This window comes from Ornithorhynchus anatinus, chromosome 1, assembly GCF_004115215.2.
Source record: "Ornithorhynchus anatinus isolate Pmale09 chromosome 1, mOrnAna1.pri.v4, whole genome shotgun sequence".
NCBI lineage: Eukaryota > Metazoa > Chordata > Mammalia > Monotremata > Ornithorhynchidae > Ornithorhynchus > Ornithorhynchus anatinus.
Window position 1 is genome coordinate 109,389,408 of NC_041728.1, and position 25,728 is coordinate 109,415,135.

At 45.6% G+C, this 25,728-nt stretch overlaps 1 protein-coding gene across 1 annotated transcript in view; it reads left to right on the forward strand.

The window, feature by feature from the left end:
• MED12L (mediator complex subunit 12L) overlaps positions 1-25,728 on the forward strand; it is a 521,479-nt gene that overhangs the window by 73,277 nt on the left and 422,474 nt on the right. The window contains exons 6-10 of the mRNA XM_039912671.1: positions 3,093-3,203; positions 4,006-4,275; positions 6,633-6,782; positions 10,347-10,446; positions 10,748-10,884. Coding sequence (XP_039768605.1) covers positions 3,093-3,203; positions 4,006-4,275; positions 6,633-6,782; positions 10,347-10,446; positions 10,748-10,884 — 768 coding nt within the window. The remainder of the gene's footprint in view (positions 1-3,092; positions 3,204-4,005; positions 4,276-6,632; positions 6,783-10,346; positions 10,447-10,747; positions 10,885-25,728) is intronic.

The following is a 25,728-nucleotide window of genomic DNA, read 5'->3' on the forward strand; positions in this document are numbered from 1 at the left end:
GTTAAGTGACTTGCCCAAAGTCACACAGCTGATGAGAGGTGGAGCTGGGATTAGAACCCACCACCTCTGACTCCCAAGCCTGTGCTCTTTCCACTAAGTCAAGCTGCTAGAAATAAACTATTCATTAGAACCCACAAAATGGCACCACTAGAAGGGAACGATGGTTGGTCCAATCCAAGAAGCTGCCTGCTCCATGATCACTGGATCCTTTGAGCAACTGTGGGGTTGTGGTTGCCCTCGTGGAAACTCCTCTAAGGTGTTAGTGTTGGGCCATTTTGCCATTCTTAACATTTTCAAGTTTAACCTTTTCATCTGGAGAAAGACCTTCAGAAAAACTAAAAAAAAAACAAGGCACTTTAGATATTTCCTCTATCAACTAGAGTAATGGTACAGCGACTTCATGGGTCTAGGAAGTGTTTCATTTCACCTGTTTTTTTTAAATTTTACTAGCATTTGTTAAGAGTTTAGTATATGCCAAGTAGATACAAAGCGCTGGGGTAGATACAAAATAATCCAGGTTGGGCACAGTCCCTGTCCCGCATAGGGTTTATAGTCTTAATCCACGTTTTGCCGATGAGGAGGCACAAAGAGGCTAAGTGATTTGTCCAAGGTTACACAGCAGACAAGTGGCAGAGCTAGGATTAGAACCCAGGTCCTCTGACTCCAAGGCCCGTGCTCTTTTCAGTAGGTAGACCCTGCTTCTGTTGCTTGTTCTTGAGAAGAACAGACCTGGCCAAATTCCTAGGAGCATACTTGTGTGATAAAAATAATTATAATTATAATAATAATTGTGATATTTGTTTATTATTTGCCAGGAATGGTACTAAGTTCTGGAGTAGATACTAGATAATTAGGCTGGAGACAGACCCTGTCCCACGTGGGGCTCACTGAAGTATTTACTTTCCATTTTACGTGACGAAGCAAAGGCATAGAGAAGGCAAATGACTTGCCCAAGGTCACGTGGCAGACGTGGTGGAGCTGGGATTAGGACCCAGGTCCTCTGACTCCAAGTCCTCTGCTCTTCCCACTAATTTCACTGGGAACTTTAAATAATTCTTTGTTATTTGGATGGCCTGTAGTTCCTAGTTTTCACACAACTTTTAGAAGCAGTGTGGCTTAATGGGTAGATCATGAGCCCAGGGGTTAGAAGGATCTGGGTTCATTCATTCAGAAGCAGCGTGGCTAAGTGGAAAGAGCATGGGCTTTGGAGTCAGAGGTCATGGGTTCGAATCCCGGCTCGGCCACTTGTCAGCTCTGTGACTTTGGGCAAGTCACTTAACTTCTCGGTGCCTCAGTTACCTCATCTGTAAAATGGGGATGAAGACTGTGAGCCCCAAATGGGACAACCTGATTCCCCTGTGTCTACCCCAGCGCTTAGAACAGTACTCGGCACATAGTAAGCGCTTAACAAATACCAACATTATCATCATTCATTCAATAGTATTTATTGAGCGCTTACTATGTGCAGAGCACTGTACTAAGCGCTTGGAATGTACAAATCAGTAACAGATAGAGACAGTCCCTGCCCTTTGACGGGCTTACAGTCTAATCGGGGGAGACGGACAGACAAGAACAGTGGCAATAAGTAGAATCAAGGGGAGGAACATCTCATTAAAACAATAGCAAGTAAATAGAATCATCCTGTCTCTGCCGTTTAACAATTGTGGCATTTAAGTGCTTATTATGTGCCCAAGTGGAGCACTGTTCTAAGCACTGGAGCACTGTTGACTGCTGTGTGACCTTGGACAAGTCACTTAACTTTTCTATGCCTCAGTTACCTCAGCTGTAAAATGGCGACTAAGACTCTGAGCTCTATGTGGTATAGGGACAGTATCCAACCTAATTACCTTGTATCTACCCAGCGCTTAATACAGTGTCTGGCACATAGGAAACTCATAAATAGCATAGGAAAATACCATTAATATAGCCAGGGATCATGTAATATTTTGCTTTTTGAGTGTGCTGTGGCTCACAAGGGTTAATGCTGCTTTCAGGTTGTGGGAGAGTGACATATTGGAGGAGGCATTTTTCATGAGATGCTAAAATGCCAAGAAAAAATGGAAATACTGTGGGTATCTGTGTTTGTTCATGGTGGGGACATGAAAAATCCGTGCCTTGCTAAAGGATGGAGGACCAAGAAGTGATTGGTCCTTGGGAGACCCCACCGGGGTGAAGGAACTGGGGGTGGGGGGTCACCGGAAGGCCCAAACCTGCCCCCTCCTCACCAGCCCTGCAACTAGGGAGGTTTAAAGATTTAGACAGTGGTTGAATTGTCAAAGTCCTGTGGCATTTTATCGGATTACCCGGGAGGAGTTTGCCGAATAAGAAGATCACTGACCATAAAGATGTTCTTCCTCTGCGGGGCCTTCATGGTGAGTTGTTCCTTTTAACATGAGCCATTTACAAGGGCCATCCCAGGATCAGCCCAGTGATCAATCCAGAACAGTAGTCCGTCTCCCAACAATGATGGCAAGGAGTGACGAGACCTACTGGGAAGACCACGGGGCTGGGAGTCAGAGGACCTGGGTTCTAATCCTGACTCCAACACTTGTCTGCTGTGTGGCCTTGTGAAAGTCACTTTGCTGCACCTCGGTTATCTCATCTTTAAAATGGAGATTAAGACTGAGCCCCATGTGAGACATGGATAAGGTGTCCAACCTCATTAGCTTGAATCTCCCCCGGTGCATAGTCCAGTGTCTGACATATAGTAAGTGCTTAACTAATACCATTAAAAAAAAGTGGATGCCTGGAGCAACTTTAATCCTCCAACATCCTTCAAGTTCCTTTTCCCTCTGGCAACCCACAATGTCCAAGAATTTATTTAGGCTCTCCTTGAATCTCTGATATTTTTTTTGTCTGCCCACCTTGGATAACGTAAATAGAGTATTTCTCCGTGGAGTTGACAGATCAGTTAGAAAGGGAAGCTAATTTCCCCCCACTTTATGATGTACTACTCCCTCTTCTTTCCCCTCAGATTTTTGATTCTGATGAATTAGAAGCCATCTGCTGCTGTCGTGCCTGTCGTTAACAAGGCCAGAGCACTTCTCCAGGTGGCTTGTGCATTCCTAATGTGATTCTCTCCTTTGTTTAAGGAAGGAATGCTCGAAAGACATGAGTATTTGACGTGGATACTGGATGTTTTGGAAAAAATTAGACCAGTGGATGATGATCTACTAAAACTCTTGTTGCCACTAATGCTGCAGGTAGAGTACATCTTTGGAATTTTGAAATTGTAGATGGAAAAATGGATCATCTGATCAGACACAAAAGTCTAGAAGAGCCATATTTGCTATTGGATGGGTGTGACTAGAGGTGGAGAGGGGAAAAGTGAAAATAAATTAAAGCAGAGTTTCTGGTACTGATCACGGTGATTGTCGTAGAGTAGTTTTCAAGGAAAGCATTAGGTTCCCCAGTTGTGTAATGGCTGCCCTCTCTAGCTAATTCCACTTTTCCCTCTGTTTCCTAGATTTTAGGATTAGGAACCACAATCTTCTGCCTGCAGCCAAGGCACTTGGAGTTTCACATGAAATAGATTTCCACAGTCATCAAACACAGGGACTAGGAAGAACACTACTCATATTCTTACACTTTGCCAAGTGCTTAGTCCAGTGCTCAGTTCTCAATAAGTGCTCGGTCAATACCAGTGATTAATTGAGAGGAGGAGGTGTCTCCCCCTCTAGACTATAAGTTCATTGTGGGCAGGGAATGTGCCTGTTTGTTATATTGTACTCTCACAAGCGCTTAATGCAGTGCTTTGCACATGGTAAGCACTCAATAAATGCGATTGAATGATTAATGAATGCATGAAGAGGTACCCTTCCTGATTTCACATAAATCCTGGGGTTAGGGGCCTGCAGTTGTCCAAGACACAGCTAACTCTAAATACCGTGTAGGGGATGTTTATAAGAAAATAAGTGATCCTTTTGTCACTTGGAAAGGTTGAAATGCTTTCGAATGAATTGGGGGAGGCTCAAGCGTGAGATTATTGTGCTCTCTCTGTTTCAGTATTCCGAAGAATTTGTTCAGTCAGCCTACCTGTCTCGTCGCCTTGCTTTCTTTTGTGCCAGACGTCTTTCCTTGCTGCTGAGCGACAGTCCCACTCTCCTCGCTGCACACTCACCTCATATGATGATTGGACCAAGCAACCCGCCCTTAGCAGCTCCGAGCCCGACCACACCCGCCCCCGTAATGAGCCCGGTCCAGCTGGCCTGCTCGGATTTTCTCTCCTGCCCTCAGCACCGTCCACTGGTTTACGGACTGAGTTGTATGCTGCAGGTCTGTGGTTGGCAGTCTTCCCCAGCGCGGCTGGCATCCCGGCCTCAGCTCTGGCACCTCTCGGGTTCTGAGAGCGTGGGATTTTCCAAGGCAGCCGGAGTTTGGGAAGTGCTGCTTGGGGCCCAGTCCAGAGAGGGTCCTGGCTTTAAGCCAGCTGACTATAGAGTTAGGAGTTTTCCCTATGGTGAACCGGCAACCAGCAACTCTAGGAATGATCGGATCCCCTTCTTGTGAATTCAGTGGGGGCAGTCAACCGGTGGTTGAGCTGGGGGTCATGTTGACTGTAACCACTGGCTCGGTCTGTGGCGGAGAGTGGTTCAAGCTGCCGGACGACTGCTCCTTAATGCCCTCCTAACCTGCCCCTGGCCATTGCAACCCACCCAGAGGCAGGCAGGGTGGGTGGAGGAAGATGACGTTGGCCAACCCTTCCCCCTCCCAGAAAAAGTTTTGCCTCAGTGGGCCCGTTCCAGTGCTGAACTGCAGCCCAGTCTACTGCTAACAATCTGGTCTGCCTTATTAGCTTTGTACCTCTCAAAATCTAGGGTGGAAATGCAAGCTTTAAAGACTTTCTCTAACTCCTGTTAGCTCCCATCACTCTTCAGGAAATTGCTTGCCTGTGGAATGCTAATTTGAAATGCACCAGCAGGATCAGTCTTTAGCCATTAAACCAGAAAAAAGTGTAGCTGCACACGTTTCTTGATTACTTCTCCAACTTCTTCCATCTCCTTTCCCACCCACCCCAATTCCCTTGCATACCGGAAGATTTTATAGAGCTGGTACGTTCATTACAAATTGGAACATAGGTTTTCCAACTCTTGTCTACGGGCCACCAGTTAAGCTCCCTAAGCAGAAGCTTGTGGATATCCAGAAGAGAGGCCCGGGGAGTGTATTGTACTGTAATCTCCCAAGTGCTTAATGCAGTGCTCTGCACACAGTAAGCACTCAATACCATTCATTAGTTGATTAATGAATATAAACTAAGAGGGAAGGTTGGGCATCCACATTCCTGGCACTTCAATACCCATGGTGTTTTATAGGGAGATGAAATCCATTCTCCCAGGCTCTCAGGCGTGGCTAAATTCACTTGAAATTAAATAGAAGTTATTTTGGGGGCTAGTTAATAGAAATTATTGGCTGTAGAACCATGTTAGAACATTTCATTTAGCTGATTAGTCATGAGTAGCTGGCATTTCAATTTTCTTCAATCGAAAGAAAAACAGCACAGACTTTAAAATGCTGATTTTGTTTTAATGAGAAACATTGATCTCTTTTTAGTAGCTGTTGATGTGATCTTACGCTATTTAAAGTCATTCGAAAGGCCGATTAAACTTACCTGTTTGAAGATTTCATTTTCAGTTTAATAACTTAAAAAAAACCTTATTTTAATTGCATTTCTCACCCTCACATTTTGAGAAGTAAATAAGTTTTCAGTGAATCTGGATTTGCCTGGAAACAGAAAGAGCAGCAATTTTCCCCGTGGGATTAAATCCTCTCTAGACTGTAATCTCCTTGGGGACAGGGAAGGTGTCTACCAACTGCGTTATATTGTATTCTCCCAAGTGCTTAGTACAGTGTTCTGCACACAGTAAGTGCTCAGTAAATATGATTGATTAAATCCCTCCTAGACCATAATCTCCTTGTGGACGGGAAACATGTCTACCAACTCTGTTGCATTGCATTCACTCAAGCACTTAGTGCAGTGCTCTGCACACATTAAGCACTCGATAAATACTACTCATACATTAATCTACTGTACTCTCCCAAACGCTTACTAGAGTATACTGGACGGAGTAAGCACTCAATAAATACCATTGATTAACAGATTGTTTGGTGGCCAGGGTGGAGCCAGATGATCTTGTGTAAGTCTTCTTGTCTGTAAATTTGTTATGGGCAGGGACTGTGTCTACTGTTGTATTGTACTCTCCTAAGTGCTTAGTACAGTGCTCTGCACACAGTAAGCACTCAATCAATACGATTGAATGAATGATTGAATGAAAGGAGCATGTGCTTATGTAGCAGCAGGGGCTCCCTTGATGTCATTGTGACCCCTTCCATGTCAGGAAGCATGGGAAGCAAGTCAGGAAGCATGAGAAGCAAGTCTCTAGCAAACTGGAGCCACTTCTCTTCCTCCTCCGCCCCAGTGGAAGAATTCCCAAGAAATGTTGTTGAGGAGACCTACTGCATGATTTTGTACAATGCTCCACACACAGGTGCTCAATAAATATGATTGAATAAATTGAATGAATGACCGACCACCAAGGCAGGGGCCAATCCTTACCTTCCTAGAGCCATTAATGGTCACCGTTAGAGTATTCTGTCACCGGCAGTGCAACCTCTTTTTGTCCTTGTTGTTTCAGACTGTAACACTTTGTTGCCCAAGTGCCTTGGTGTGGAACTATTCCACAAATGAAAGCAAGAGCCTTAATCCGGGCTCGCCTCTGGATTTGCTCCAAGTCGCGCCGTCGAGTTTACCTATGCCAGGCGGAAACTCAACGTTCAATCAACAGGTAGGCTCTCCCTGGACAATGGAAATGATTCCAAAGCTGTCGGCTCAGGAGTTCACCTCCCTTCAGTGTCTTACCTTTTGACCTATGGTTTGAGGTTAGGATTCTTGATCTGGTATACCAGGTACAGTCATGGCTGTTCGGACCCTGGTTGCATCTTACAGTAGGACATGGGCAATCTTTCCTAAGACATGGCTGCGTTCTCTGATTGAGAGGAGGCTGTGAGGTCCTTGTGCATAGATGCAAGTCTAGCGCTTGAGCTCATGTCTGATTCACAGACTCATGGAATTCTGTTGTTGGGGAGAGGCTTACTTGTAGAGATTCTAATTTTGGTTTGTCTGGAATTTCGAGGGGGATTCAGGATCCCCAGGATGGTTTGCCCTCGTGCCCTTTATTGATATTTGCCCCAACCCCACAGCATTTATGTACATATCTTTAAATCAACTATTATAAATTATTCATAATAATAATGATAATGGTATTTGTTAAGCACTTACTCTGTGCCAGGCATTGTAATAAGCTCAGGAGTGGATACAAGTAAATTGGGTTGGACATAATCCCTGTCCCACGTAGGGCTCACAGTCTTAATCCCCATTTTACAGAGGAGGTAATGGAGGCATAGAGAAGTGACATGACTTGCCCAAGGCCACACAGCAGACGAGTGGCAGAGCTGGGATTAGAACCCATGACCTTTGACTCCCAGGCCCTGCTGTGTCTCTTTATATTCATGCTAATGTCTGTTTCCCCCTCTAGACTGTAAGCTTGTTATAAGCAAGGAATGTGTCTGCTAAATCTGTCATAGTTTACTCTCTCTAGCACTTAGTACAGTGCTCTGCACCTAGTAAGCCCTCGATCAATTCCATGGATTGATTGATTGTCTCTCTAGGGTGAAGTGCCTGGGAGCCCACTTAAGGTCCCTGCAAGAAAATCCCCTTTTGTTTTTCTTAAGAATTTTTTGAGATGACTTGTGGCTGCCCCTTGGTAGGCCTAGGGCCCTGGGAAGAGGGAAGGAATTGTACTTTCCCAGGGCTCAGTACAGTGCTCTGCACAAAATAAGCATACAATAAATTCTATTGAATGAATGAATGAATGAAGGAGCAGGGTTCTCTGAGCTCGAGCTGGAATTCTCATGGCTTGAGAACTGTCCTGGGGCTGATGCCCTGGAGGAAAGAGTTAGTTACAGTCATGTGATCCTCAATAGTTGAGGTTTTCCAGGTGAGACAGATGCTATTCCCCTCCCCCCGGAATTCCCACACAGTCTAAACCTTCTTCCTGGAGTGAACTTGCCCTTTTTTCCACGCCCTTGCTGGGAAATAAGGTGGGGAAGGAGGAGTTCCTGCACAGCCCAAAGGTTTCCAGATCTGATCTGGCCCAGCCTGGCCTAGACCCTGGATCCATGGACTCTCATCTGGCCTACATTGATCATCTCCTGAAGAGGGTTGGGAAACATTTCTTGTGGGTGAGGGTCATAATAATAGTTGTGGCACTTTTAAAGCACTTACAGGTGCCAAGCACTGTGCTAAATGCTGGAGTAGATACAAGATAATCAGATCAGATACAGACCCTTTCCCATATGAAGCTCCCCATATAAAGGGGAGGGAGAAGAGGTACTGAATCCCCATTTTACAAATGAGGGAACTAAGACACAGAGAAGTTTGCCAGGTCACACAACAGGCAAGTTGCAATATTCACCCCTCCCTTAGCCCCACAGCACTTATGTATATATCTGTAATTAATTTATATTAGTGTCTGTATTCCCCTATAGACTGTAAACTTGTTGTGGGCAGGGAATGTGTCTACCAACTCTCTTGTAGTGTGCCCTCCCAATCATTTAGTACAGTGCTGTGCACACAGTGATGCTCAAATACGATTGATTGAAGTAGAGCTGAGATAAGAATTCACATCCACTGACTCCCAGGAGCAAGCACTTGCCATTAGGCCATGCTGGGATTGCACATTTACAGTGCATGTGCTCATGCACTTATGCTAACCTTCTCACTTTACCTCGATCTTGTCTATCTGACCACCGACCTCTTGTCCACATCCTGCCTCTGACCTTGAACGCCCTCCCTCCTCATGTCTGACAGACAATTCATTCAGTTGGATCTTGAGTGATTACTGTATGCGGAGCACTGTACTAAGTGCTTGGGAGGGTACAATACAACCGTAAACAGACAGTGACTCCCCCCACCCCAACCACTTGAAAACCTTATTAAAGGCACATCTTCTCCAAGAGACCTTCTCTGACCAAGCCCTCTTTTCCTTTTTTCCCACTCCCCTCTGTGTCATCCTGATTTACTCCCTTTATTCATCCCCACAGAACTGAAGTACCTATCTGTAATTTATTTATCTTAATGCCTGTTTCCCCCTCTAGACTGTAATCTCATTGTGGGCAGGGAATGTGTCTGTTTATTGTTATATTGTACACTCCCAAGCACTTAGTACAGTGCTCTGCACACAGCAAGTGCTCAGTAAATGCGATTGACTGACTGACTGGCTGATTTAGTCCATTACATGTTTATTTTTCATGCATGTGTGGCTGCACTTTAGCTGCTGCATCAGAACCCTCCAGACCCCAAATGAAGGAAATGCAGGTCACCTGGAAACAGTGTAGCCTACTGGGAGAGAGTACGGGCCTGGGAGTCCAAATGACCTAAGTTCTAATTTCGGCTGTGCCACTCATCTGCTTTGTGGCCTTGAGCAAGTCACTTCACTTCTCTAGGCCTCAATTACCTCATCTCTAAAATGGGGATTAAGACCGTGAGTGCCGTGTGGGATATGGACTGTGTCCAACTTGATTGCTTCGTATCCACCCTAGTGCTTAGAACAGTGCCTGGCACATAGTAAGCGCTTAACAAATACCATACCCCTCCCCCCCCAACACACACACACACGCGGAAACACACACAGCCCAAGTACAACCCAACCTTTGTCTACCTGGGTTGTCAAGGTGTGATCTACCCGGGTCCCTGGATGGGTAAATCCAGCCCAATCTCCTACAGGGACCCAGCCCCTAGCTGCAAAACTATGGTCATGGTTCTGGGGGATTACTTTCCAGCAGCCTTGGAGAGGTATTCATTGTGATAGTTCAATAATTGCTATGGCTTTATATATGAATGCCGGATTATTTGGATTAAAGGATTACGAATTTGAATTGTAGCATTGTAATTTAAAGCTTTCAGAATAAGATCTCTGGCCTTTGCCAGTCAATTTTCTTAAACTGGAGAAAGCTTAAGAGCTGTTTCCACCCACATAACCTTAGTTAGGAGCGTGTACATTGAAACTTTTAACAGAGCATAATGTGTTAGGGGAAAATTATTTACTCCTACAATGCCTCTTTGAGGTGGAATTTTAGTTTCTAAAATGGACATTTGTGTATTTCCGTGGAGCTGGTAGACATGAAAATAAAAACCCACTCCACACCCAAGCAGTCGGCTACCTTTTCCAAATGTGGGGAATGTTTTAGAGCGCTGTCAGATGTCCTATTCACACAGAGGAGGAAGTCGTGTTTGAGGTGAGAATTGTAATTTTTCTAGCCCCAGCTAATTAGCAGGACTCCTCTTTCAGGTTCGGGCAAAAATCTATGAGGTCGAACAGCAGATAAAACAAAGGGGTCGTGCGGTGGAGGTGCGGTGGTCTTTTGACAAGTGCCAGGAGACAACAGCAGGTACCAAAAGTAACTTAGCAAAATCAATTCTTAATGCTCTTGAACATCGGGTTTAGGGGACTGGGGCTTGGGTTTAATGCATCATTTTTCCGTAAATTGATAGACTTCCTAAGTCATCCTCGATGAAGCTGAGGGATGGGAATTCGATATAACAGAGGGCCTTTTGTGTATCAGTCTGAGGGTTCATCTCTGTCGATTGGGGTTCGTTGAAAATTTCTGATGTGCCCTTCTGCTGGGGAAACACTTGTTCAAAGGTGTTTTCCTTCAGTGGTACATGCTTTGCTTCTTTTTCTGGATCTAGGGGTCACCATCAGTCGCGTATTGCACACGCTGGAAGTTTTGGATCGTCACTGTTTTGACCGATCGGATTCCAGCAATTCAATGGAGACCCTTTATCACAAGATTTTCTGGGCAAACCAAAACAAAGATAACCAGGAGGTAAGGGGTATTTTTCTTCCCTCTTCCCTTCCTATGTGTTCTTCATGATCTTCTCTCCTTCTAGACTATAAGCTCTTTTTGGGCATGGAATGGTTCTACCTACTCTGTTATATTGTATTCTGCCAAGCGCAGCATACAGTAAGCGTGTTAAATAAATAGGTTTGTTTGCTCTTTCCACTTTGCCCTAAGTATTTCTGAGGCATGAAATTCTGAGCTGGGAGATTTTGACACTTTTGAGGTGATAACATTGTGAGACAAAATGATCCTTTATTATTAAAATAATCCTTTCGAATCGGGGCTCTGGGGTGTTTTCTTTGACTAGATTGAATCACATTTCCTGATTGTTTCATAAGAAAGTGTATCACAATTCTTAGTAGTGAAAAGTGAAAGAAACATTTCCAGTATTCTTGCTGTTTGAATTTCTGTGCAAGGTTTTATACCATATTTTGGGCTCCTTAGGTAAAGAAGGTCAAAGTGAAAAGACTAAGTGAACATTTTGGTGGAATTTAGTTATTCATCCCTTTGTTCTTGTATCCTGAAAAATTAACTGTACATTGCTGAGATTGACCATGTCTACTCTCCATGATGGAATGCAAGATGAAAAATAATTGTGGTATGGATTATGAGAAGCAGTATGGCCTAGTGGATAAAGCACGGGTCTGGGAATCAGAGGACCTGGGTTCTAATCCTGGCTCCTCCACTTGGTGCTCTGTGGCCTTATTTTCTTTTTGTCTCAGTTACCTCATCTGAAAATGGGGATTAAAACAATGAGCCCTAAGTAGGCCAGGGTCTATGTCCAACCCGGTTATCTTGTATCTACCCTAGCGCTAAGTATAGTGCCTGGCACATAGCACTTAACAAAACCTATATGCCAGCAGTGGGTTAGCTATAAGTTAATCAAGTCAAACACTGTCCCTGTCCTACGTGGGGCTCTCCGACTAAGTATGGGGAAACAGCGTGGCTCAGTGGAAAGAGCACGGGCTTGGGAGTCAGATATCATGGGTTCGAATCCCAGCTCCACCACTTGTCAGCTGTGTGACTGTGGGCAAGTCACTTCACTGCTCTGTGCCTCAGTTACCTCATCTGTAAAATAGGGATTAAGACTGTGAGCCCCATGTGGGACATCCTAATTACCCTGTATCTACCCCAGCGCTTAGAACAGTGCTCTGCACATAGTAAGCGCTTAACAAATACCAACATTATTATTAGTAGTAGTTGGTTCATTCAGCAACGTGGCTTAGTGGAAGGAGCAGGGCTTGAGAGCCAGAGGTCATGGGTTCTTATCCCAGCTTTGCCACATGTCAGCTCTGTGACTTTGGGCAAGTCATTTAACTTCTCTGTGCCCTCAGTTACCTCATCTATAAAATGGGGACTAAGACTGTGAGCCCCACATGGGACAACCTGATAATCTTGTATCTACCCCAGCACTTAGAACTGTGCTTGGCAAATAGTAAGCGCTTAACAAATACCATAATTATTGTCATTATTATTTACTGATCGCTTACTGTGTGCAGAGCACTGTACTAAGCGCTTGGAAGAGCACAATTTAACAATAAACAGACACATTTCTTGCCCACAACAAGCTTACAATGAGAACAGGTATTGAACCCCTAATTTACAGGTCAGGAAATTGAAGTACAGAGAAATAAAATTACTTGCCCGAGGTCACAAAGCAGGTAAATGTCAGAGCCGGAATTAAAACCCAGGTTCTCTGACTCCAAAGTCCATGCTCTTCCCACTAGGCTATGTTTCTTCTCAAGATACCCCTGATAGACAGAGTCTCTGGGCACTCGAGATTTTTAAATGGCAGCAAGATATTTGGGGGAATTCATTCATTCAATCATATTTCATTTGCATGTATTGAGTGCTTACTGTGTGCAAAGCACTGTACTAAGCACTTGAAAAGTACAATTCGGCAGCAGATACAGTCCCTGCCCAACAATGGGCTCGCAGTCTAAAAGGGGGAGACAGACAGCAAAACAAAACAAGTAGACAGGCATCAATACCATCAAAATAGATAAATAGAATCATAGGTATAAACACATTATTAATAAAATTCATTGCATGAAAAATGTACCAGCTGTTACCTATGCCTACATGTACCAGCTGAACCCACTCTCCCCTCACACTTAAGAAGGGGATTATGCCCCCGGCTCTTGATTTCATCTACCATTTGTTGCTTACTCGCTGTCCATTTATGCCACACACCACTCTCCCCACCTTCAAAGCATTACTGAAGTCACGTCTCCTCTGAGAGACCTTCCCTGATAAACACCACTTTTCCCCAGTTTCCTCTCCTTTCTGCGTTATCTAGGCACTTGGATTGGTGACCTTTGGGCATTTGATATTCACCTCAGCCCACAACCCCACAACACTCATGTACATATCTTTAAATTATATATGATATATTATTCATGTTATTGCCTGTCTCCTCTAGACTGTAAGCTTGCTGTAGGCAGGGAAATTGTCTGTCAACTCTGTTGCATTGCACTCTCCCAAGCCATTAATACAGTGCTCGGCCCCCAGTAAGCCTTTGATCAATATCATTGATTGATTGATTACTATCGTCACTGTCATTGACTGAATCCTACTGTAAGCAGAGTTCAGGGGATCTGCAGGGAGAATATACATTCATGGCATTTAAGTGCTTACTGTGTGCGAAGCACTGTTCTAAGTGCTGGGGAGGATACAAGGTGATCAGGTTGTCCCACGTGGGGCTCACAGTTTTCATGCCCATTTTACAGATGAGATAACTGAGGCACAGAGAAGTTAAGTGACTTGCCCAAAGTCACACAGCTGACAAGCAGCGGATTCAGGATTTGAACCCATGACCTCTGACTCCCTAGCCCATGTTCTTTCCACTGAGCCATGCTGCTTCTCATCTTTCAGTCATATTTATTAACCTCTTACTGTGTGGCAAAGCACTGAACTAAGTGCTTGAGAAAGGACAGTACAATAAACAGTGAAAATCCCTGCCTACAGTAAGCTCACAGTCTAGCAGCGGGGAGACAGACATCAATACAAATAAATAAAATTGCAGACATAGACATCAGTGCTGTGGGGCAAGGGAAGAGCAAAGGGAGCAAGTTGGGCGACGCAGAAAGGAGTGGGAGATGAGGAAAAATAGGGCTTAGTCTGGGAAGGCTTCTTGGAGGTGATGTGCCTTCAATAAGGCTTTGAAGAGGGGAGAGGAATTGTCTGTCGGATTTGAGGAGGGAGGGCATTTCAGGCCAGAGGAAAGACATGGTCCAGGTGTCGGCGAGACAGGAGATCAGACAGAGTGAAAAGGTTAGCACCAGAGAAGTGAAGTATGTGGGTTAGGTTGTAGAAGGAGAGAAGTGAGGTGAGGTAGGAGGGGGAGAGGTGATGGAGTGGTTTAAAGCCAATGGTGAGGAGTTTTTGTTTGATACGGAGGTGGATAGGCAACCACTGGAGATTTTTGAGGAGGGGAGTGACATGTCCTGAACGTGTTTTTGGAAAGATGATCCAGGCAGTAGAGTGAAATATGGATTGGAGTGGGGAGAGACAGGAGGTTGGGAGGTCAGCAAGGAGGCTGATGCAGTAATCCAGGCAGGATAGGATAGTACTTGATTTAAGTGTAGCAGTTTGAATGGAAAGGAAAGGGCGGATTTTACATCTAAGGGAAGAATGGTAAGCTCTTGGGGGGCATGATAGAGGTAAAAGAACCAATCCCTGCTCTCATGGCGTTACAGTCTAATGGGAGAGAGGGAGGGGAGTGACAGGGAGGGGATGGAAAGGAGGAGCTGGATCAACGGTCAGCACTGACAGAGGTCAGTGTCTTCCCCCTTCCCATCCCTCTGCTCCCCGGCCCCAGAGATGTGAGCAGGCAGTGCCTTTCTGCTTGGATATGGGTCACAATGAGGCGGCACCTTCCTCCCTGCTGTGAGTTGTGAGCAGAAGACAGGAGATCCTCCCCCTCCTCCAGGAGGGCTACGGTGAGGGTTCTGGGCACACGTGTTCTTGCTCTCCCCAGCCCTACCAGGATCCTATCCTTTCCTGTCCTCTGGTCACCCACAAGTGATGACTCTACCTCTTATGGCAGAGAGATGCAGGGAGGGTCTTCTGGGTCTGTGTAGAGGGTGTCTGAGACTTTCGCTCCCATCAGCAGTCACAGGCCTCCCTCCATCCCCCCAGGCTGGGAGCAGCTGCTGAGCATGAGGGAGCCCCCAGGGGCGTTGATCTCTTTCCAGGAAGGGGCGGAAACTCCCTTCCCAAGCGAGATGGAATGAGGCTCCCCGATCCAAACGGTGCAGGGTGGGTGGTCCAGGTGGTCTAGATCTGGCTCCATCTGGGGCCTCCCACCTTGGGAACCTCTAAGGCGCGTATCCCGGGTCTGTGGTCTTCTGAGGGCTAGGGTCACCTGCACAGCCCAGAGCTGGGAAGACCCTGGGTGTGCCCCCCCTTCCCTTCTCCATGCCCCCCCCAACTCGGGCAATGATGAGCTGGGAAGAGCTTAGCAGGCCCACACGCAGTGCAATGGCAGGTAGGTCGGTGATATATGGTATTGGCATCATGCATTATGGGTGTTTGGTGAGGGCTCCTCTTAGTCCAAGGCCATTGGCGCCATTTATAACTTCCTACTCCTCAGCACCGTCCTCACCAACCTGAGAGCCAAATTTGGAAGCCAGATATAGCTCCTGAACCATAGGTTACTGGCCCCTGTTCCTGAAAGAACTTGTGCTATGGGAAAATGGCATCTACAAAACAAGAGTTAGGAAGTAGCTGATTTGAAGATTCCACCATGACGCATTTTTTCATGCCTCTTTCCTATATTCTGGGCAATAGACTATAAGGTTCTGGAGGACAGGGATCATATCCACCAGCTCTTTTGTATTTTCCCAAGCATTTAAGATAATGTTCTGCATGTAGTAATCCCTCAATGAACATCATTAATTAATTGATTGACAGTGATCTCCACACAGTTTGCTCGAGGCCCACCACAATTAATCAGGGGTATTTATCAAACACTTACTGTGTTCAGAGCAAACAATAATATCTATTGGAACACTCTACTAAGTGCTTAGGAGAGATCAGTTCAGTAGGTTGTAGAGATGTTCCCTGCCTACAAGGACCGTAGAGACTGTAAGTTGCGCTCATTGTTATTTTATTGTAAATACTGTAAAGTTTCAAAGACACAAGGGAACACAAAGTACTGTTTGATGCAGTACAGTAAGGTGGAGGTAAAGGTTGGGAAGTGGAAGAGCAACATGCCTTAACCAACACGTCACGTGTGAGCGAAACAATTTCCTTCTCCAAATCTACCTGTCATCTTATGGATCTTGTTCAATATAGGATATTGGTGGACTCTTCATGAGGAGATGTCCTAGAGGCAAGAGGAGATGCATGGTTGTGTAGCAGGAGGCAAGATAGGTGCTGATGAGGTGGGTTTGCCATTCATGTAGTTTGTAAGTTCCCATGAGGGCAGGACTGGTTGTCTACCAACAGTATTGTACTCTCCCAACTGCTTAGTACAGTGCTCGGCCCACAGTAAACTCTCAATAACTAGTGTTGATTGATTTAATTGGTAGTTGATGCCAGGCAAAGGATAGGTATCCCAAGAGAGTCAGTTTGGAGTGGGTTTAGAGAGGCAGCATGGCTTAGTGGATAGAGCACCGAACTGGAATTTCTAAATGCGGCTCCACGTCATGTCTGCTGTGTGACCATGGGTGAGTCACATAACTTTTCAGGGCCTCAGTTGCCTCATCTGTAAAATGGGGATTAAGACTGAGAGCCCCATGTGGGACAAGGACTGTGTCCAACCTGATTAACTTGTATCTATCCCAGCACTTAGAACCATGCTTGGCACATCGTAAGCACTTAACAAGTACCATAATTACTAATTATTATAGTGAGAAAGGTAAGACACTCGGAGTCTTGATGGATTCCCAAATTAGGAAAAGGAATCTGGAAAAAACCAGCAAAAAATAATATACAGCCATTATGTTTATGGGTGCTTGGGGCTGTCCGGGTTTCAGAATCAGCTTTCCCAGTTGCCGTGTAGCAGAACTGGATTCATTCATTCAGTCGTATTTATTGAGCGCTTACTGTGTGCAGAGCACTGTACTAAGTGCTTGGAAAGTACAGTTCAGCAACAAATAGGGACATTCCCTGCCCAACAACAGGCTCACTGAGTCACTGAACCTACTTCATTAAAGAGAATTATTTAGTCACAAGTGAATGAAAAGGGTGGATAACCCTGGCGGATGGAGGCAGCTGAGTGTACTCTACTCCGTTCTCTTGGCACAGGCACTCTGCTCACCTAACTCAAGCGATTTCAAGCGAAATCCAGTGGTTTCCGCCTCCTGTCCCTTCCCCGTAATTCCTTGGAATTCCCTACAAAGAGTTGAGCCACTAGATGGCAGCTTGTTATTAGAATTGCATTGCCAGATCCCTTACTCTCCCCAAGGACTGGATCTGCCACACTCCAGGGAATTGAAGGGAGTGGACCACCTATTTGGTATACTCTTCGGCAACATCCCGAATTTTGTCTTGTATTATTCTCTAGGGATTATTGTCTTATGTCTTTGAGGGAGAAATGTATACAACTTCTAAGTTGTAGACTCTTACCAGTGACCTGACAGAGTTCTTGCATATTTCTTCCTTTTTCTTTCAACATCCCCGCCCTTTATGAAGTTTGCCAGACCCCGGGGAAAACAGAACGGCTTATAATAGATCAAAGGATCAAGATGCTTCACAGTGCTGCTAAAATGACTCGGTGGAAAGAGCACGGGCTTGGGAGTCAGAGGTCGTGGGTTCTAATCCCGGCTCCGCCGCTTATCAGCTGTGTGACTTCGGGCAAGTCACTTAACTTCTCTGTGCCTCAGTTACCTCATCTGTAAAATGGGGATGAAGACTGTGAGCCCCACGTGGGACAACCTGATCATCTTGTATCACCCCCAGTGCTTAGAAGAGTGCTTTGCACATAGTAAGGGCTTAACCAAATATCATTATTATTATTATTCTTATTACACATGATATTTTCAGTTAACTTTGTCTAGTTTGTTGAACCTTCACCTTAGATTGTTGGTTTCTTTTGAAAACTGGAAAGGAAGAGTAAATGAACTCAGGTCAGTGGTAGTATCTTTTCCCCATTAACTTAATAAGGTGGAAATCTAGTATCTCGGTGGCATAGGGCTTACATGTGTGTCTTTCTTTTCCATTGGATGTCTGTCAGTTTCATCTCTTCAGTTGGAAAATAGTTGGGTCATATAAACTCTTTGTTGCTTTCACAGACTATCTAAACCTTTTTAAACTCTTTATTGAGATGGTTAGTAGTGATACGAAGATTCAAAGCACTATGTCAGAAGCGAGCTGTGTGGTTGAACATTTTCTGTCTCAGGAACAAATGAAGCCTCACTTCCTCCAAAGACATGTCTCCCTTTGTTATTTGAAATTTGACTGGGTGTCTAGCCAGCCTTCCAACCGAGGCACTAAGAAGTAGACTTTTTTGGGAAGGTTTTTACAGTTTCCTACCTTCTGCTATTACTACTCTTTATGCTCCTACCTCCTCTTTCCCTTCGGTTCTCTGTGATATTGCCAGTGGGATATTTGGCTGTAAAGCAAAAGCTCTGAACGCTCAAGGTGCAAGAGGAAGTCAGGGGTGTTTGAATCACAGGGACATTTACCTAGTCTGCACTGATCTGTCCTCATTACATTCTCACTCTAGGCTTTTTAGTGAAGGATTCATTTATCATCTGGAAGCTGTGTAAGTGAAAGAACACAGTGACATTGCTTAGCTCTCCCAGAACATGGTTATGTCTTCATCTTTACATCTCCATCTCCACCCCACTCCCACAGAACTTATGAACATGTCCCTAAACTTGATTGCTTTTTTTTTTTTAGCATCTCCCACACTGTGAGCTCACTGAGTGCAGAAGTCCTGTCTGTTTACGCTATTGTACTCTCCCAAGTTCCTAGTACAGTGCTCTACACACTTGACGTGCTCAGTAAATGCAGTTAGATTGATTAATTCAGAGGCCTTTCCTCCCATTCAACTGATTCTGAAAATTAAGAGAACAAGATCAGAAAGGGGTCAAAGTGGCAGCCCTGTTTTATAAAGAGAATTTAAATGCTTAAAGGAGGGATCCACTCAGATGTCCTGAAGCGGATCCTACCTTTGTAACAAATCGAGGCTGCATCGCCTAACCGGTAGACTCAGCAAGCAGGTAGGCATGTTTGCATAAAATCACTAAAATACGTGCTTTCCTCCATCCAGACTGCTACCACATTGATCCAATCACTTATTCATTAATTTAATTGCATTTATTGAGTGCTTACTATGTGTAGAGCACCGTACTAAGTATGTGGAAAGTACAATTCAGCAATAAGGAAAGACAATCTCTGCCCACCGTGGACTTCCCACCTTGATTACTGTATTAGCCTCCTTGCTGGCCTGCCTGACTCCTGTTTCTCCCCACTCCAGTCAATAGTTTACTCTGCTGCCTGGATCATTTTTCTACAAAAATGTTCAAGCCATGTTTCCTCATGCCTCAAGAAACTCCAATTGTTGGTTCCTCATCTATCTCCACATTAAACAGAAAATCCTCACCATTGGCTTTAAAGCACTCACTTACCTTGTCCCCTACTACTGCTCCACACTACTCTCTTACTACAACCCAGCCTGCACACTGCTCCTCTAATGCTAACCTTGTCACCAGACCCCAATCTTCACTATCTTGTGGCTGACTTCTCATCCACGACCTGCCTCTGGCCTGAAACACCTTCCCTCCTCATATCTGACAGGCAATTACTCTCCCCACCTTCAAAGCAGGTCTTTTCTGAGAGGCCTTTCTTTACTAAACCCTCCTTTTCTCCTATTCCTTTCTGCGTTGCCCTACTTGCTCATTTTATTCATCCCCTCCTCCCAGCCTCATAACACTTACATACATATCTGTAATTTATATTGATGTCTGTCTCTCCCTCTAGACTATAGTCTCATTTTGGGCAGGGAATGTATCTGTTAATTGTGATATTGTACTCTCCCAAGTGCTTAGTACAGTGCTTTGCACACAGTAAATGCTCTATAGATACAATTGACTGACTGACTGACATGAATACCTTTAGAGAGGTCTGATTTCAATGCTTCCTGAAAATTCAGGTTCATAAAATCGAAAGTCTAGCAATTTGTCTATGCACATTTTTTTTAAAGCTGCAAACTGACCTAGTTGAACGATGTGAAAATGGACCTGAATTGGACATCTACCTGGCCCTGCAGCCATAGAGGACTGAACAGTTAAGCTGAGATCCAGTCAGCAAGATGTGGAGTCTGTTTAGTTTTAGTAAGATTCATTGTACCTCATACAACCTACTTTAGATTTGTTGTTTTCATCATATGTGAGGATTTCCAGGAGAGAGGCTCCTGTGGGAATTTGAGGTCCCCAAAACTGGGGCAGGGGGACCTTGCTAGAGGGCTGTGAAGTAAGAGAGAGGACAGCATCTGGAGAGCAGTGAAGCAGTTTCAAAAAGTCTTCGTTTTCATAGGGGAGGAGTCTAGTTTTCACTTCTCCCTCTGTTGCCTCATGAAGCAAGTTACTTACCAAGTAACTCCAAAGGACGGGGTAGCTGTGGCTGATGATCGCAGAAGGATGTTTGTGTATTCTCAGAAACTACAAAAAATGTTGGCATCATTTTGCTCTGTATGTAGCATATCCACCACATGTGAAACAGTTCACTTATCCACCATGACTGAACTCTAAACTGCTCTGTGAGTAGCAGAGGACATAGGAATTGCTAATGTGAACACTTTATGGGCTCCACGGTATCGGAGGCCTATGGATGGTAGAGCCTGGTGACCATGTTCTGTGGTCGAGTACACTGGAGCTCCATTTGGGGATAATAAACTTTGTCCTTACTCTACTTCATTTAATTCATTCAATTGTATGTATTGAGTGTTTACTCTATGCAAAGCATTGTACTAAAATCTTGGGAGAGAACAGTATAACAAACACACATTCTCTGCCCACAGTGAGCTAATAGTCTCTTACCGTGTTCTTCTACGCATTGGATCTGTACTCTTTGGGCACTTAGTATTCACCCCATGCTTAGCGCCACGGCACTTATGATTATAACTGCAGTTCATTTATTTATATTAATGTTTGTCTTTCCCTCTAGGCTGTACGCTTGTTGTGAGCAGGGTGGGGCAGATAGAGATGATGTAGGATCCCTTCTACACAGGGCTAGGCCTTGCTAGATTGTAAAATCCTTGTGCAGGGATTATGTCTACCAACTTGGTTGTGTTGTCCTCTCCCAAGCACATGGTACAGTACTCTGTACACAGTAAGTGCTCACGCGGCTCAGTGGAAAGAGCATGGGCTTTGGAGTCAGAGGTCATGGGTTCGAGTCCCGGCTCGGTCACTTGTCAGCTGTGTGACTTTGGGCAAGTCACTTAACTTCTCAGTGCCTCAGTTAGCTCATCTGTAAAATGGGGATGCAGACTGTGAGCCCCATGTGGGACACCCTGATTCTCCTGTGTCTACCCCAGCGCTTAGAACAGTGCTCGGCACATAGTAAGCGCTTAACAAATACCAACATTATTATTATTATTATTATTATTAAATACCACTGATGGATCAACTGATTGATTGCCATGGGTGGGACTGGATAAGAGTGGGTGGATGGGAGATAGTTCTGAGCCAAGCATAAATCTGGTCAAGGTAGTTAAAGTGTAAGACTCACTGCTGGTGAGAGTAAACCACTGAAGAATACCAGTAAATAGCATTTATTGAGCGCTTACTTTGTGTAGGACACCGTGCTAAGCACATGAGAGTACAGTACAATTCCTGCCTTCAAGGAGCTTACAGTCTAGCGAGGCCTAGCCTTGTGTAGAAGGGGCCCCAAATCATGTCCATTTGTCAGGGAGGAATCCTTGCAGCTCTTCCACAAGGAAAATATTTTCAGTCACTGTCAAGTCCACAGGATGTCTTGATGGGAACCCGTTGACCCAATTTTACATTCTGAAGAAATTTTTCAAACTGAGTTTTGGAAGCAGCATGGCCTAGTGGATAAAGCACGGGCCTGGGAATTAGAAGGTCATGGGTTCTTATCCTGGCTCCACCACTTGTCTGCTCTGTGACCTTGGGTAGGTCACTTCATTCATTCATTCATTCAATAGTATTTATTGAGCGCTTACTATGTGCAGAGCACTGTACTAAGCGCTTGGGATGAACAAGTCGGCAACAGATAGAGACAGTCCCTGCCGTTTGACGGGCTTACAGTCTAATCGGGGGAGACGGACAGAAAGAACAATGGCAATAAACAGCGTCAAGGGGAAGAACATCTCGTAAAAACAATGGCAACTAAATAGAATCAAGGCGATGTACAATTCATTAACAAAATAAATAGGGTAACGAAAATATATACAGTTGAGCGGACGAGTACAGTGCTGTGGGGATGGGAAGGGAGAGGTGGAGGAACAGAGGGAAAAGGGGAAAATAAGGCTTTAGCTGCGGAGAGGTAAAGGGGGGATGGCAGAGGGAGTAGAGGGAGAAGAGGAGCTCAGTCTGGGAACGCCTCTTGGAGGAGGTGAGTTTTAAGTAGGGTTTTGAAGAGGGAAAGAGAATCAGTTTGGCGGAGGTGAGGAGGGAGGGCGTTCCAGGACCGCGGGAGGACGTGACCCAGGGGTCGACGGCGGGATAGGCGAGACCGAGGGACGGTGAGGAGGTGGGCGGCGGAGGAGCGGAGCGTGCGGGGTGGGCGGTAGAAAGAGAGAAGGGAGGAGAGGTAGGAAGGGGCAAGGTGATGGAGAGCCTCGAAGCCTAGAGTGAGGAGTTTTTGTTTGGAGCAGAGGTCGATAGGCAACCACTGGAGTTGTTTAAGAAGGGGAGTGACATGCCCAGATCGTTTCTGCAGGAAGATGAGCCGGGCAGCGGAGTGAAGAATAGACCGGAGGGGGCGAGAGAGGAGGAAGGGAGGTCAGAGAGAAGGCTGACACGGTAGTCTAGCCGGGATATAACGAGAGCCCGTAATAGTAAGGTAGCCGTTTGGGTGGAGAAGAAAGGGCGGATCTTGGCGATATTGTAGAGGTGAAACCGGCAGGTCTTGGTAACGGATAGGATGTGTGGGGTGAACGAGACGGACGAGTCAAGGATGACACCGAGATTGCGGGCCCGAGAGACGGGAAGGATGGTCGTGCCATCCACGGTGATAGAGAAGTCTGGGAGAGGACCGGGTTTGGGAGGGAAGATGAGGAGCTCAGTCTTGCTCATGTTGAGTTTTAGGTGGCGGGCCGACATCCAGGTGGAGACGTCCCGGAGGCGGGAGGAGATGCGAGCCCGAAGGGAGGGGGAGAGGACAGGGGCGGAGATGTAGATCTGCATGTCATCTGCGTAGAGATGGTAGTCAAAGCCGTGAGAGCGGATGAGTTCACCGAGGGAGTGAGTGTAAATGGAGAACAGAAGAGGGCCAAGAACTGACCCTTGAGGAACTCCAACAGTTAAAGGATGGGAGGGGGAGGAGGCTCCAGCGAAGGAGACCGAGAATGATCGGCCAGAGAGGTGAGAGGAGAACCAGGAGAGGACAGAGTCCGTGAAGCCAAAGTGAGATAAGGTATGGAGGAGGAGGGGATGGTCGACAGTGTCAAAGGCAGCAGAGAGGTCAAGGAGGATCAGAATGGAGTAGGAGCCATTGGATTTGGCAAGAAGGAGGTCATGGGTGACCTTAGAGAGAGCAGTCTCGATAGAGTGGAGGGGACGGAAGCCAGATTGGAGGGGGTCTAGGAGAGAATGGGAGTTAAGGAATTCTAGGCATCGATTGTAGACGACTCATTCTAGGATTTTGGAAAGGAAGGGTAGTAGGGAGATAGGACGATAACTGGAGGGGGAAGTGGGGTCAAGAGCGGGTTTTTTTAGGATGGGGGAGACGTGGGCATGTTTGAAGGCAGAGGGGAAGGAGCCCTTGGAGATTGAGTGGTTAAAAATAGAAGTTAAGGAAGGGAGGAGGGCAGGGGCGATGGTTTTAAGAAGGTCACTTCCCTATGCCTCAGTTACCTCATTTGGAAAATGGGGATTGAAACTGTGAGCCCCACATGGGACAGGGATTGTGTCCAACACAATTTGCTTATACCTACCCCAGCGCTTAGTTCAGTTCCTGGCACACAGTAAGTGCTTAACAAATACTACAGTTATTATGATTATTATTACTATTAATTATTATCCACTGCCACAGTGATGGAGACTCTGGTAAAAGCAGCATAAAGCAAGCACAGAGACAGTCTCAAAGAGGTTTAGAGTCAGGACAGTTGCCGTTAGGCCTTTTCAAAAAAACAAGATAATCTGGTTCAATTTTTAAGTTTAGCACAGTGAATCAATCTTAAGAAATGATCTTCTAGGAATAATGGAGCACAATCCTTACTATGAAATGAAAAAAATATATAGCATGGAGAATATTTTTACATAAATTTCAGTCCTTGTCTCCCAACTCCTCAAAAATCTCCAATAGTTGCCCATCCACCTCTGCTTTTTTTTAATGGTATTTCTTAAGCATTTACAATGGGCCAGGCACTGTACTAAGTGCTCAGGTAGATACAAACTAATCAGTTTGAATAATTATAATTATGGTGTTAGTTAAGCACTTACTATGTGCCAAGCACTGTTCTAAGCGCTAGGGTAGATACAAGGTCATCAGGTTGTCCCTCCTGGGGCTTTCAGTCTTAATCCCCATTTGGAAGATGAGGTAACTGAGGCACAGAGAAGTTAAGTGCCTTTCCCAAAGTTCCACGGCTGACGAGTGGCGGATCAGGGATTAGAACCCACAACCTCTGACTCCCAAGCCCATGTTCTTTCCACTAAGCCACGCTGCTTATTAACATAGTCCATGGCCCACATGGGGCTCTCAGTCTTAATCCTGTCACCCATCACCTGGGGATGGGTGTAGGAAGAGGTGTGGCCAGAGAAAGAGGCTGGGGTCAAAAGGTTGAGCTGTTCAAAATTTATTCTACACAGCAAATTGAACATCCCTTATGGGCGGAATATAATTATTCAATTGTTTGGTCGCGGGAAATTGAATTTCCCTTATGGGAGGAATTCACTTAGCGTTACCCGCCTTTAGTGGTAGCAAAGCATCCACCAACAAATGCTTCCCACTCAGGAGGAATTCTCTTATGTGTCGCTCACCCGTAGGGAAGCACCAAGCTCCCGTCCATGAGCGCTCAGTGAGACACTCACCCATCCCATGTTCCCTCACTTTAGTGCTCCTATTCCAGAGGCAGAGCGGGAATCTGACACTCTGGGTAGGGGAGGCAGCTGCCATTGCAAGTCTCGATCTGGTGCATAGAACATTGGAGGTGGCAGGTAATTATCACCTGTGCTCCCAGGCTGTTTTTTCTTTTCGCCTTCCACTTGTCCAATGCCTTCTGGCCTTCTCTCCTCCATACCTTATTTGATTGGCACGGAGGTGAGGGACACCTACTTCCTCACTCCTGGCCTGGGATGTCTTAGTGGTCTCGGTTGTGTGCCCCCTCCCTCGCACCTCAATTCCCGAGTTCCACCTTACTAGTTCAGGAAGTCGCAGATAATAATAATGTTGGTATTTGTTAAGCGCTTACTATGTGCCGAGCACTGTTCTAAGCGCTGGGGTAGACACAGGGGAATCAGGTTGTCCCACGTGGGGCTCACAGTCTTAATCCCCATTTTACAGATGAGGGAACTGAGGCACCGAGAAGTTAAGTGACTTGCCCAAAGTCACACAGCTGGCAAGTGGCAGAGCCGGGGTTTGAACCCATGACCTCTGACTCCAAAGCCCGTGCTCTTTCCAGTGAGCCACGCTGCGGTTTGACCTTGAGATGGCGGGTGCCTGAGTTTACCTTGGCACAAGTCTCCATTAAGATGA